The following is a 15,593-nucleotide window of genomic DNA, read 5'->3' as shown; positions in this document are numbered from 1 at the left end:
GCATAAAAAAGCAGGGAGATTTTTGAACAACAAATAAATCTCATGATGAGCATGTGAATAGATCAAAAGCAGAAAAGAAGACAAATTCAGTGGGTAAGTCTTTCTTTATAGATGATTCACCCACCTCCAACGAAGGGAGTGACCTTATTCACAGCCAAGAGCATTTCTAAATAAGAAAATAGAGTTTAATTTTCCAGAGTCACCTTCTTGAAGCTTTTTGTTTAGTCTGCCACTTTGAAATGTACTTAGGCTCACCAAAATGAGGTTTTCTCTGGAGATTTCCAAGTGTATATATTTCTAACAATACTCTCCTTTTTCCCCTCATCTGACTACTTTGCATTCAGACCTTTCAGTAAGGGTGAATGTTTGGAATAATCTTTTTCTAAACAGAAGTTTGAGTAGATGTGGTGCTGCTCATTATAGCACTCTGTATTAGAAGTACACCAGCCTTCGCATTTCTGTTGACAGCCATCACATACAGCATCACTTAATGCAAATTCCTCTAACACAGTGGCTTGAAACGTTCAGAGAAAGCACGTGCTATAGGCAGCAATGCAGGTCTTTACACTCTCTGAGTACTTTGAAACAACACGTTTCTTTCTAAAGAAATTTCTGGAGAAAAATCTCATAATGGCAACCAAAATAAAATGATCATCCTGAGTTTCTTAAGAAGAAGAAACTGTCACTCAACTAAGACAATACTACAGTGCCAGGAAGGGAACTCAGTAAGGTCCAACACTGGAGAACTCATCTAAGACAAGAAAATGTATATGACTGCAGAGGCAATCCATTTTCTGTAGTAAGATCTGGAGGACTTTCCTAACACCCTTGTGTCCCTCGAGAGAACGCGTCCTGCTGTCATGGAGAGGTCCTTCTTGCTGCTCTGAAAGGTGGGCAGAGGGTGAAACACTTCTGGAATCCTTCTGCTGCTGCTACTCCAAAAGTTAGCGCCCACAGAACTAGAGTCACTGGATATCTTACTCCATGTGTGAATTGCTCCTAAGTAATCTGTGCTTAGGCTTGCTCTGCACTTCAGTTTTTGTCTACTTCTCTCACATTATCTCAGTTGAAAACCTTGTAGTGGTCACAGAGATGGGAGAAAAGTCATTCTCACAAAAACACTTACTTCAACTTGCTTAATACTGTCAGAAGAATTCCTCATTTATTCCAATGTATTAACCAATAGTGCTGAAGCTTAATATGCAGCTAAGGAGATGAAACCACTGAAACTATGAACTGTTGCTGAGATCATTGGTTAAACATAAAGCATTGAAGCCCTAATGCTTTACCCTTCCTATTTCCCATTTCCTTTCATTTAACTCTCATCGTGAAGAACTTCTAAAACCTGGAGTTTTAAGGTTTATTAATCTCATACGGAGTTATTAAGAACAAATGATGTGCAATAATGAACCATTTCCTTTCCAATTTATTTTACAATGTATAACATGAATTCATGTTGAGTGCTCCCTACACTAGCTGAACTGTGTATTTTCTCATTTCTTTTCAAGCTGTTGCTCCAAATTTCAGCTTTCTAGCCCTTTCACACAGTTAGCTCAAGAGGCCATTTGACTTGTTGCTGGGACTCCAAGAGATAAGGTCCTCTGAATGTCAAATTACAAAGAAAAGGGGGAGGAAAAAAGCTAGGTAAACATATCTCACAGCTGTCCACCCACAGTCTTCAACCTGTGCCGTTTCATGTGACACACCTAATCCGCCATGATCTCTCAGGATTCACAGTCTGTAAACAGAGCCTGTTGTTACACCCTGATCTTCCTGATCTCCAGATCTACTCTTTCTAATGAATACTATGCATTAACAAAACCTACTAAGGTAAGGATATTACTTGCATGCGCAATACAGCAGGGCTGGCAGAAGGGAAGTGTTCCCTCAGCATTCTGGCTTATACTGCACCTTGTACTGTACCACTCCTTTAGCGAAAGTGCAAGGAACTCAAAAAGCATGACCCAAGTAAGAGCACTATTTGGAACAGGTACACATACAAGAAGTTGTTGAGCTGTCCTTCACCCACTAATATCATCACCGGAACAGGCTGCTTAAGAGGCTTGTGGAGTCTCCTTCTCTGGAGATATTCAAGTCCCACTTGGACGCCTACCTGTGCAACCTAGTGTAGGGAACCTGCTTTGGCAGGGGGGTTGGACTCGATGATCTCTAGAGGTCCCTTCCAACCCCTACAATTCTGTGATTCTGTGATCATTTTATGAAGAGTTACTCTAGGACTGTTGCTTCAATTCTGAGCTTCATTGCTAAGAAAAAAATCCAGAGGAGAGACAAGAACACCTTCAGACACACTTCCTCATCTAACAGTCAGAGAAAATATCTGCATAAAAGCCTAGCACAGACCCTAAGGCTTGTTGCTCACGACTAACTTGTGAACCTTAGCACTGGTCCAGCATTGTTCCACTCTCTCCAAAAATAGAATATTTCACTCCCTAGGATTCCTGCTGAGAAAGAGACTCAGCAGAGAAGGCCTAGAGTTGTGATGCTGCTTAAAGAAAGCCTTCTCAGACATTTCAGCTGAGGAGGGGTATGAGGTCAGCAGCAAAAGTCCTGAAGTATCTGCTAACAAGGAGAAATCACATCTCCAGAGGGATCTCAGAACCTGTGCAAGCTCTGAAACCATGAGCGCAGAAAGGTGCTGAAGAGGCAGTGACAACTGGCAATGCTCTTTCCATATCTTCATTTCAAGGAAAAAAATGCACTATTTCTTAGCAGTCATATCCCCTTAAATGTTTGTTTTTAAGGAGAGAATAAAAAAAAAAAACAGGACTTCATTCCAAAAGTAACAGCACCCACACTAATTTTCTATGCTTAAAATAAATATTTAAACTCTTGCATCCATTTCTGAAAACCGATTCAATAACCAGATAGCTAAGACTTGTTTTCAAACATCACAGTTTCTAACAGCAACACTGCATTTAAACTCAATGTTCTTTTCATCACATAAATGCAAGGGGACTCCCAAAAGCTTTTTTGGCTCTTAATGCATTTGCTTAACCTGCCTTGCAAAAAGGAAAAAGAAAAGAAAAAAAAAAGATAGTAGGCATCAGCACAAAAGTGGTGCAAGTTCTATTCATGTCAAGCTGACAGACAGATCAAAGAAGAGAAATAACTCAGGGAATTTTAAGTATCTATTAATTTTGCCACTAAAAATATATCCAAACTGAAGATGGCTTTCACAGACTCAAACAAAATCTTTGTCAAGTACAGCTGAGCATCGCCTTGTCTCTCACTGAATTTTTGGCAGTGAGGGCATATAGAAAGAATTTGTCATAACTACAGATTAGTCGAGTGAGTCAATACTGGGTTACCTGCCAGAAGTCTGTAAACACATAGCAAATTATATGAATATGTATTTGGTAGGGTGGAAAAAAAGGTATATTAAGCAAACATTTGTGAGCACAGATAGCAGCTTTTCCCTGCACAGACGAAAGTCCAAGCAATTTACAGTGGCTTAGTCTTGAAATGACTTAACAGATGTAAAGCTCACTCTAGAAATGATCACTGATAGGCATAATTTCTGTTCTCGTGTAGGTCCTAAACTCATTGCAGATATATTATTACATAGATCTGCTCATAAGTTAATATGTTTCTCGAGAGTAGAAAAAGTAATCCTATAAAACTTTTTACATACTAGAAATGTTAAATGTGCTGTTAGACTAATAGTTTACTGTATGAAAATGGATAGAAATTATATATTTGTAACAATTATGGCCTACTTATTCAAGGGAAGGAAGAAAATCCTTTAGATAAAGAGCAGTATGGGGTTTTTTGGGGGGAGGGGAGATAATCTAGAAGCATCCACTCTTTTCAACATCTCTTTAGAAAGCTCTGTGATCAAACTGTTTTACCTAGCACTGCTAGCAGGTATCATATTCAATCAATGCCACAATCGGCAGAAAGTTCTCTGTAATACACAGAAAATACAAAGCTTACGGATGGAAACTGAAGCAAAGTCATCTCGTCAAAAACTAATCCAAGCAAAATTTGAAGACAAGGTCAAACCTAAGAAACAGATATATTGGGGCAGGGAATCCCTTTACACAATAATTACCCCAGCCCTAAAAAGCAGCTAAGGGAGACTGTGGCGTGCATTACTACTTGCATTTGATTTTGACACAGATGGGCACGACTGCAAAATCAAAGGCTCTCTGGAATCAAATCTTTCCCCACAGAAAATGATAGTTCTAAATAGCAGTTTTTGACTAGCAAATTATTAACATAGTTTAACACCAACAAATTCCGACTTAATTCACGTGAATGTACTCATGCTGAATTTTAGGGGAACATACACATGGAAGTGAAGGTAGCCCACAGACCTAAACAGTTTGAAAGTAATGGCAAATGTACCCTGGGCTTTCTGTGGTGTCAGGATTGGCCCTATAAATATATAATTCAGCCGTACTTACAGAAACATAATGGCAGATCACCCAAAAATATCTCAATGAAAGATTTATGAAACCATATTCAATGCAGCATTCTGATGGCATTTGATAGAAAGATGACAACAGACATAAGAACCACTTCAAAAGCTGTAGCACTAAGTAATTGAGCCCTAGGCAGACTTAGCTCTTTATGGATACCAGACGTATTTTATCTTACTTCCATACTTTTATCTAAGCATACAAAGAAAATACTCAGGAAAATGCTGGGTGAGAGAACTAGACTGAATGCACGTCATATGCTCAGTCCTTGAGCCTGCATTTAAAACAATTCAGATTAGCACATTTGTGAATATTAAAGCGGGATCTTTTCAGCTCTGCATGAACAAACATTTTTAGACTTTCCATAAGATGATGGCATTTCGGGTATACATAGTAGATAACAAATATAATTTTCCTTCTGGAAGCAAAACCATTCACTGAAATATCCCAGACAAGCAGAAGACAAGTGTACAGTTTGAGGACACTGCTCATTACATGTAATCAGTCTGGTTTCTGCTTGAAAGCAGAACCTGCTGGCTTTCTTCTCTGGGTGTTCCCACCAACCCACAAGAGGAGGGCTGGGTGTGCAGGGCTGCAGTGATGGTTCCACTCTGCAGCGCAGCAGGGTGCTATGATGCTTGAGCTAAGGAAACCTGGTGCTGGCTCACCCCAGCAGCGTTACACATCATAGCCAGATAAACAGCTAGCTGCTCTCATGTACAAGTCAGTAGGGCCATCCCACATGCAGACACCTGAATGTTTTTCCATGGTGCCCTCCAGCTGCCTGGGCACCATGGAAACAGAGGGTAACACTAACTCCCTGTGCCTGTGCACTTTCAGCAGACATTCCCTCAGCCCTAAGTGACACCTTGACACTGGCAAAATGACTTGCCATGTGCTGGACTCCTTCACTTCTCCACAAACCTATGTGCTGCTGTGGGAGGACCCTCCAGTTGGAGGATCTCCAGTGCAGATGACTCATGTGCCAACCACACTGCTACAGAACCTTACAGATTTAAGTATGGAAACATGCGATAGAAAAAACACGAAGCATTGTAAAATTTACTTTGTTAATTTGCTCTGACAGCTATATACGCCTCTGGAAATACTTTCTGATGTATTATGGGAAGCAAGCAGTATGGTATACAAATAAAGCCTTACTAGCATGAAACCTTCACAGCTCTGAACTGAACAGGAATGCATTTTTACAAATGAGTCTACCATGTTTATGTGCTAGAAGCAGAGAAAAATCAGCATAGCCATGTCAGGATGAAAGACAACTACACACATTCCAGGTTTATCTCTTTCCTTCAAAATATAGGTGAAGGCACAGGGAGAGCAGCAACATACTCTGAACCTTTTTCCTCTAACGTTTGTTGTTTTTTCTCCATTTTCTTTAAATATTTATTCCTGTAAGTTATGCGCTTTGTTAGTAGTTATTACCCAAAACACTTGTGCAACTGTTGCTCACTGGAAGCAACAATTTGTCCCAGTTATATATGGTCTATAAAAGACTCTTTATGCCCTTTTGTTAATATATTTCCAACTCGAGGTCAAAAGAGAAAAATATGCAAAAAACCTTATCAAAATTCATAGATTGCTTCCACCTATTCCTCAACTGATCTCAAGTGGATGCAACACTGAAATGGTAAATGGCTGCTATTTGTGTGCATTCCTAAATTCTGCAAATTCTTCCTGAGCTGTTTAGTCAAGGACCACTTTCATTACTGTTGTAGCAGAGCACACATTCTCTGTGAGCTGCTGAACTACCAGCAAAGATTACTATTGCAGAATCTGCATTTTCTTAATGAAAATGAAGTTGCTTCTGAAAATAAACAAATGTAATTAGCAAGCCACTGCTGTGTGAAATTTGCACCATTCTCTTGTTAACCTATATGTCAAAACGTATTACTTGTGTGCATGTAAATTTGTATTTGCAGTTTAGTAACCTCGCAGATCATGATCTAACCACTTTGGAAACATAATCTTACAAGAAATAAAAACAAATCCAGTGCCTTGTTGTAGTTTGTTATTTTATTAGAGGTTTTCTCTTCAGCACTTTTAACTGCTTAGGGCTTAATCTTCATAAACTGCATCCTATCTTCAAGGAGTCATATTATTTCCACAACAATTTTTAATTGCTTCCCCACTCGCAATTAAGTCAAATTGGTCCTCTCTTCCATCTAGCTTCCTCAGTACAGGGTTGGGCCCAAGTACACAAACATACAAACATATTATTAAACAACATCATTTCCAGTTACTTGTGGGTGCAAAATTTGGTCTGGTAGGGCAACCTGAAATCCTCACACAAAGAGCTCATCGATCCAAGCAACTGCTAGAATGCATTCTGTATCACCTCCTGAAAGGAGATGAACTCTCCTTGGTGTTCTTAATTTTGAGTGGCCTCATAAGAAGAATGAAATGTTTCATTTCCAGATGCAACTCATCCCATGATGACCTGCTTTGCCTAGAAACTAGATAAAAAACAGAACTTTTGGTATTTAATGTTTTGCAAGCCAATATTTTATACCACCCTTCACAAATTAAAAACAAACAAAAGAAAGAACAATTTCATAAGCAGCAAATCAGCTCCCTGCCTTTGCAGCTCTGGCTGGGAATATGATTTCACCACCACCTAAATTACTTCTCCCACTCCCTCACAGAATGTACAGCAGCAGAATCGCCTTCTTGTACCTTCTGCTGATCAGAAACTGCAGGAACTCACACACTCGAACAGTGATGCTGGTTGATAGAGATGGATCTATTGAATCCTGCTCCCCTCCTGCACCTGGATACAGCTCATTTGTCCCCTCCTCAAGCAGTAGACCATGCCAGCTATACAGCATCAGGACCACTTTTCCTGACATACAAAAAGTCTTTGAAATACTCAGACTCCCACTTTTGCAGGGAGCACGTTCAAAACTAGCTCAGCTCTGCAGTGTTACTCTTAACTAAAAGTCACATTAGAGTTGGAACTGCTCATTTGCCCTGTTCCCCAGTCTGACAGTACAGATATCCTCTCTCTTTCTTTTTTCTTTTCCAGTTCCAGTTGGAAAGTGGAAAAAGCTCAGGGAAGAAATGCATGCACAAAGTTACAGAGCATCTTCCTTGTGATGAGTAACTACATAAACCAGTGCTTTTCAATCTAGAAAAGGAGACAATGAATGATGCAATTTTGTGAAGTCAATGGGGCACAGAAAAAGAGTATAGCTATGACTGATTATTCTCTCTTCAAATAAAGAACAAGGGCTGTCTAGACCCTGAACAAAGACTTCCACAAACACAGTCCCCACAGAAGACATCCAGTGCCTGCTTCCGTTTTATCAACAGAACTCTTCACATTCTCCCTGTAGTAACTTCTCTGAAGTGCTGGCTTATTTTTATGTAGTACAGTCATTTGTTTTTGAGATACAAAGCTAGTTAGGCATTGCTGCTGAGATTTTGTTCTTGCACCATGAATTGCCAGTGTGATGACAATGAAAATGCACTGCAAGAGAACACTGCACTACTCTAAAATACTGATCCTTGGAATCTACAGTTTTTTCCCTCCTTTAATATGGTTCAGTGATATATGTACTGTACTATCTTTTTTGCTCACCTTTCTGCTCACCTCTATAGTTACACATGCTGGAGGACAGACCTGACATCAGCACTTAAGTTATTTTATCAAGAATGGTTCCTTAAAATTTGGGGACCATTATCTGTTATTTATTAATATTATCCAGAGCAAAACCAGAGATTAGAGCATGGTAAGAGCTGCAGTCTGTGTGCTCGGCAACACCTCACCTATCAAAGAAAAGCAATCCAATTCTCCTGATTCAAAACAGAACAGACTTGTATGACTTTGCAACAACTGAGAAGACTACAGTGTTCCATCACCCTTGTTCTCTGTTTCTTGTATCACTTCAGATCTTGCTTTCAGGCAATTTCCAACATATATATATAGGTATCTTTGCCTAGTGAAAATCAGGAGCAGACACAGCCCTAGCCATGTGCCTTTAATTCCCAAATGACAAATAATATGGATGTCAATATTTCCAGTCTCATGCTATCTGTTAGGACAATGTCTGGTTCCTTCATATATATATTTTATATACATTCCTACCTTTTACACTGGGAACTGGTTCATCTTCCCTAAGTGACATGCAACCCAGCCAAGATTCATTTCATGACTCACTTAAGTCTGTCAAAATTTACTCAAGGAGTTTTTACATCATATTCACCTTCAGTAATTCATGCTGAAGCTCTTTTATTAATAAACTACAGGCACAGATGGAAGCATCTCCTTTATAAGAAACTCCATTATGTTACCACTGGACTTAGGTTCCACGCTCTGCTCACACCTGGCACTCATCACACAACATGGCATAACATTTGGGATACAGAGAAATGTTTGAATGTTTAAGCTCAGAATGTTCAGTGAATGCCACAGCTCTTCAGCTATGAGAATAGGTTTTAGGTGGGCAGTACATTATTTTTATGTGGCAGAAGGCTTCAGCAGGGGAGCTGTCTGCAGACTGAGAACAGTGGTTAGATTGTTGTCTGCCATTTTGCTATAAATGAGGAATATTCAAGAAACCCTATATTTTCAGATTCACATTAGGAATATTCAAAATCTGAAGCATTTTTGTAGTTTTCTTCTCTGCTCCATTTACTTCTTTATGGAGGAAGACAGTTACCCAACTCACAAGCTGTACTTATGGCCTAGCACTGTTGATAGTACCTCTGGGAAATATTATCTGTTGTTTTGAAGATGAGATCACAATTTATCCTCTCCAATAGGATATCTACTCAAAGTTGCCACATGCAACACACCCTTTGTCTTCAATGTTCTAGTTTCTTCCATTCTGGTTGTACCTCAGTAAACAGCGTGTAATTGTCCTGAATCATGTGCCAGTTGTTCAGCATGGGAGAAGAACTAGAATGAAGACAAGAGAACTAAACAATGTAGACCTTTGAGGTCTATCAGCAAGAAATTATTGGAAAAAATTAGCTGGGACTAATTGGTCCCTGATTGTCAAATTCTTGGATGGAAAGATTTGGTGATAAACTGCATATGAACCACAGACACTGTGCTAACCGCTTCTTTTCTGAGTGGAGCAAACTGACTGATGGCAATTGATTTTTACATACACATCCTCTCCTTACTACCTTGCAAAAGGCAACTTAAGCTGTGCTGAAAGAACCCAACAGGAGTTGGGAGTCATTCCTGCCATCAGTAAGAAAGAAAGAATCCCGCTTATCAACATGCAGCTTTACACAGACATCTGCTTTCCAGCTCCCAAGTCCACAAATTACAAGGTTATGTCAGAATATAAACTGAGGAATATTTTTTGTATCATTTTCTCGGCAAAACCTTATGTCATGTACTGTTAAATGTGTTGTCAATTACATATTATATGAATTAGTTGAAACACTTCATGTCGAGTCCCCCCCTTCAGCTTACAGTTTGAGAGCTAGGAGAAAAGACAGACTGTTTTCACACGGTACTAAAATAAACAGAAAGACCAGACACACTTGAAAAATCAAACTCAAAACCATTTCTTAGAATGTCACACAGAATAGCACAAGACATTAGTTATGATGATAGTAATTAGCACCCAGATGTACTCAGTCAATATTATATTTCCTCTGCTAGTAACTGCATTGTACCACAGGAAAAGAGAAAAAAAAAAAGTGGATTGTAGAAATATTTTGCCTTGTTTCAGTAATCTGTCTCTCAATCACTTGTTTTTTTCTTACTCCCCCATAACACTGTAAGTGGAACAGCATCTCTCAAAAACTACTGCTTTTGTAGTCTTTAAGATCTTCCACTATTCCATTTTTCAAGGCAAGAGAGCTTAAGTTGGCAATCTGACCTTGCTCCAATCTGACCGACAGACTTAAACAAGAGGATGGGGTACACTCAAACCCCTCTCTTTTCATCCCTCTTCCCCTGCAGATGTCCCACCTCCAGCTGAACAGCACCTCTGCAATGCTCTCCCATTTAATCCCTGCCCTCAGTGACACTGCACAGAGGTGACTAATTGCCACTTACCAAATTGTTCTGGCCTGCCCAGGGACCAGGCTCCTGATTGCTCTGCATGCACCATGCCAGATCTACAAAGCCACCCACACATTTCCTTTGTAGCTCAAGACTGATCATACACAAAGAGCAGATCTATGAAGGCAGATACACAGTGGCTTTTCAGAGCAGAATGGAGCGGAAGATTAGGAAATCACCTGTAATAATTCTTCCCTTTCTAGTCTGAATTCCTAAGAGGCATTTTCTTCTCTTCCAGAGCCGTTGTCCTCCCTGTAAGGGCTCAGATGTTAATGTCACTATCTTTTGAAACAGGTCATGATAATGGCAAGCTTGTTTTGGGCATACTGCTTCAAGCTCATTAATATGCATGTTCTCTCTCCATTCATTCATTTCTCTATTTACTTTGAAGTTGCCTAGCTGGAACCTGCATTGCTTTTCTGCATTAAGACTCTTGGCTGGCATTTTTCAGCTTGCTGCATCTGGTTTTTGTTGATCCTGTGTTGGGGCTTTTTTTCTTTTCTCTTTTTTTTTTAAATCTAGGTTGGAAATGGGACAGAATATTGCAAAAGTCAGTTAATAGCACAGCAAGTGACATTTGGTGCCCGACTGAATGCATTTCTTGGCCTCCTCACCCTCTCCACTGAGAGATGTTCTTTCTACTTGCTCTCAAACTGACTTTGTTTACATTGCAAATTTTAGGGCAAGTTACATCTCTGTATTTGTCAAGCTCCTGCCTCAGGGGAGAATAGCTCTTCATTGTGCATCTACAAAAAAATAACAACACCTGGGTTACCATAAGGCTCTCTTCTAAATGTGTCTTCCACCTGAAAGAGCTATTTCCAGCATGGGAGGAGAAATCAACTTTGACTCAGATATCAAATTCTCAGTATGATAAGGAAAAGTGATTCAACTGTCTTCTTTTATTTTTGGCTTTGTGATTCGGGAGCAGTTCATTGTTCAGATGACATAGTCAGTCATAACTGAATTTCTGTGAGGGGGAAGAGTAAAAGCATTTATGTAATATTCAGAGGTCATTTTATATTAATATCTCTCTCGAAAAGATTAGTCCCAACCTTGTTTGTTGCCAACAGGCCCATGCCTTTGTCATCTAAAGTCATTAAGGGGTGAAAGACTTGGACATACAATTTTCCTCAGAATACCCACAGAAATAGCCAGTTAGCTAGTTTCTCTTGAGGCTGCAGGTCATTATAAGGTAGGTCTGCTTACCACCAAGTCCATTCCTATCAAATTTGCAAATAGACACACAACCTTCTTGAGTACTCCCTACAAACAACAGTTTCTCCTCAGCAGATAGCCATTAGAAAAGCAAAGAACACATCCTGAAGCACACGAGAGGAAGAGGACAGGAACAAAACCTCAAGCCTGTCTAAGCAGAGAGTGGAGCTGTCTGATTATATAAATTTCCCAGCCTATTCTGGAAGGCTACAGGAGAAAAAGAAAAATGAAAGCAAAAAAAAAAAACAAAACAGGTACAAACTCCTTTTTCAGCAGCAGACTCTAAGACACTGCTAAGCCAGTGTATCAAAGCTACGATAGCTTAATGGAGCTTTTTTTGAATCTGCTTTTAACAGTGTCCAGTTACATTGATGAAATACAAAATTCAGCTCGCAGCCACTGGCTGAGGCAGTTGACCATAGCCTAGATCTACTGCTGCTCAGTCTTGGCTTAGTAACTAAATATTCTCCAACAGGAGCAGTAGGAAGGCTATAAAATCATTTTAAAATCCATCACACACCACAATGCAGTGAGCATCTGCAAGATTGATAAGTGAATGCAGGTACAGCAATTCTAAGAGCTAAAGTGGCCACCTGTGGAGGAACTAACAAAGCAGAGCTGAGAGCATGCACCAAAATATTTTCTTCTTCTATTTTTTCCCCCCAAAAAAATTACCACACGTAGTTGCTTTCAGTACATTAAAGCAGATGAAATCCATCTCGATGAACCCTTGAAACCAAATTGTTATTCCATAGAAATAATAAAACTGATTACCCGAGGATTAGTGTGTTTAGCTTTGCTCCTAATAAAAACAATGGAAAAAGACCAGAAGCTCTGTGATTGTCACAGCACAGTCATTTATAATTTGAACCAGATCTGGTAAAAGAATGCATGTCACTTCATCCACCAAAAAGGATAACAGATAAGAGAGAGCATGCTACAAAACAATATAACTCACAGTGGCTAATTTCTGTACATCTTCATCAGATGCTCCCAATGAAGCAAGTCCTATCTCTTGTGAAAACTGGGCAAACTTAGGATCAGCAAGTAGAGGCACATGTCCCAAAAGTTCATGGCATGTATCCCTAGAGGAATGGAAATGAGAAGAGAGCCATTACAGGAATAAATGCTGTATTAATTCCATAATTAATTTAACATAAACCATTTCACATGGGTCAGACCTCTACTCAAAACCTCTTACCACAAAACACATTTTTTACATTATGGTTCTTTCCTATGCACAGTTCTACAGAAAGACATGGGTTTATTTCTATTAAATGTATTAAAGCCACTTTTTCCATGATTTCCCCATTGTTTACAGACTAACTGAGAAAGAACATTCAGTGTTGTCTTCCAGGCTTAGTTGTCTTAAACGTTTACAGCAATTATATACATATAAATCAAGCTCAAAATCCAACACAAATTCTTCCTTTTCTCCATTCCCCCTTCCACATTCAGGTACAGCTCTACAACCAAACGTTTTGCAACTTCTCTGTAGAAACGTGGCGCAATAATTACAAAGGTATCTGCTATGTCTGATTTTACATTTTGCCTTGACTTCCTACTGTAATCAGTGGTTACTTTTCTTATGAAGTCCAGTTCTCACCAAGCAAGTTTCAGAAAAATACAGATAACCTGTCTTGTTTCAAGGAAGAACTACTGTCTTTACCTGTAAGTGCATTATTAGTCACAACACAGTGCAAATACAAGTCTACAAAAAACTGCTAACCAAACAAAAGTGCACATGCATCATCTACAAAAGCTCTCAAACAATTCTGAAAGTTTTGGTGCATTTGTTCACAGAAAATAATGGACTTGGTAGTAAAGTTCACTTTAAAAATCGGATCTGACATCTCCTTTGCTTTTGTCTCTTCAAAGACATTTCTCTTGGTGTGTTGTTTGTTTTTTTTTTTCTTTTAAGCTGTAAACAAATGTTTTAAAGGCAGGGAAAAAACACCAAGTTTTTTGCTTTCTATCAAAAAATCATCCAATTTGTCTTTTATGAACTATTTTTGTTCTAAAAGACACAGAACCTGACACTTCAGATAAATCATAAACAGAAAAACAACGCTATATATAATTTAGAGTTTCCTATTCTTATTCACTATTCCTTACCATAAAGTCTGTGCCAACTACGCCTAGATAGTATCTTCTGAATGTGTGCAAACCAACATTACCACAGCACTTCTGGCATTCCTAGCTCACCTCAGGAATAGCCTATCAGAAATGCAGTTAGGGTATTGTAGGCCATCTTCTCAGCTCAGATGGTCTCACTGACATATGCTTACCAACATTTGCTCATGTTACATTCACACTTTTTGGTGAGATGCATACAGCTCTGAAGTTGTGTGTGACAAGTTGGAATTAAGTTCACATTTGAGTAATTCACTCGATCATCTAGAATGATTACCAAATCTCATTTCTCTTCTTTCCTTGGCATAAGTACTTCCAAAAGATGCGGGGGACAGAAGTAGATGCTCATGACACATGAGCACATGTTCCATAGACATTAACTAGAGATTCAGTTGCACTGACTGAGTGCACTGCCTAAAAAAAGAGAAGTCTGAGGGAAGGCCTCATGGTGGCCTACAGTTCCTCTTCAGGGAAGCAGAAGGGCAGCACTGAGCTCTGCTCTCTGGTGACAGCGAGGGGATCTGACCTATGTCAGGGGAGGGTCAGGCTGGGGATTAGGAGAATCCCAATAGAGGGTGGTCAGGCCCTGGAACAGGCTGCGCAGGGCAGTGGTCACAGCACCAAGCTAACAGAGTGCAAGAAGCATTTGGACAACACTACTGACATAGGATTTGATTTTTGGATGATCCTGTGTGCAGCCAGGAGTTGCTTTCAATGATCCTTATGGGTGCCCTCCAACTCGGGATCTTCTAAGATTGTATGCTTAACTTTATTGTGTTCTTATCTTTCTATTCAACAGCTAAGGAACATGTTCGATATGTACAGTTGTCCAGGAACAGTATCAGACTTAGTTACTTAAATAAAGAAAATTGTTTACTTATTTTTTTCTACCTCTTTCCCCAGCAAACTTTGTCTTCCTGAAAGTAAAACCTTTTCTCCCTTTTTTCTACATCACAGCATGTCCCTTTAAAGTACAGGAGACTCCTGCTTTCTCTATCTGTTTTTCTTCAAAAACAGCTGACAAGAAGGCTTTTCTTTTCTTGCCTCCACACCCTTTTGCTTGGTGGTGCTCTGAAACATGAAATATGATCAAAGTTTCTTACCACAAGACCTGTAGCTTAGATAGTACTCCTTTCCTCATTAGAGTTCAGGACTGAAAAATTGGCTTGCTCTGCATGGCATCATCTCTTTGTTCAGGTGATGGTTTGCACCACTTGAGTGGATAATCATCAGAGGGTAATGACCCTTTTTTATTAATTCAGTTCCAGTCACAACAATTTCTTGTCATCTCCTGCAAGGTTTAGCTCACTAATAACACAAAGAACTGCAGGAAAATGGAGTTTGCTGTATGATGGATACACTGCGAGAATTACCAGCGCCAAACAATTCACTGGAGGAATCTGATTTTCCTCCAATGCAGAAAGAGACCACAAATGCATTCTCTGGAAGTCCAGAGCTCCTAACTCCACTTGCCATCCACACTGAAGAAATCAACACAGATCGCTGAACACTTCACCAGTTAGATCTATTTAGGGTAACTTCATACTAGTAGTTCAAATAGGGAGAACAAAGAAAATGAAGTAGGACTGGCTTCAAGTTCTTGGCTCCAGGAAGGATTCTGCTTGTGGTACCTGAATGAGTGTCTTCATCTCTATTTTCCTATGCAGAAGTTGCAGGTCCCAGAAACAAATGAGTAAAGACATGTTATTCCTAGTTCTGCACTGGGGCACAGTTTCTTTACGTCGCTTCCAGCCTTG

The 15,593-nt window shown here is 39.6% G+C and overlaps 1 protein-coding gene across 1 annotated transcript in view; it reads right to left on the bottom strand.

Annotated features, from left to right (window-relative positions):
• Positions 1-15,593, bottom strand: part of TPH2 (tryptophan hydroxylase 2) — a 47,162-nt gene that overhangs the window by 12,331 nt on the left and 19,238 nt on the right. Inside the window, exon 8 of the mRNA XM_015855789.3 lies at positions 12,662-12,788. Within this exon, the coding sequence (XP_015711275.1) occupies positions 12,662-12,788 (127 nt within the window). The remainder of the gene's footprint in view (positions 1-12,661; positions 12,789-15,593) is intronic.

The sequence above is a fragment of the Coturnix japonica genome, chromosome 1 (assembly GCF_054131305.1).
Source record: "Coturnix japonica strain WE chromosome 1, WE-NBRP24, whole genome shotgun sequence".
NCBI classification, from domain to species: Eukaryota; Metazoa; Chordata; class Aves; order Galliformes; family Phasianidae; genus Coturnix; species Coturnix japonica.
Note: the sequence above shows the minus strand (reverse complement) of the source record. Positions and strands in the feature narration are given on the sequence as shown.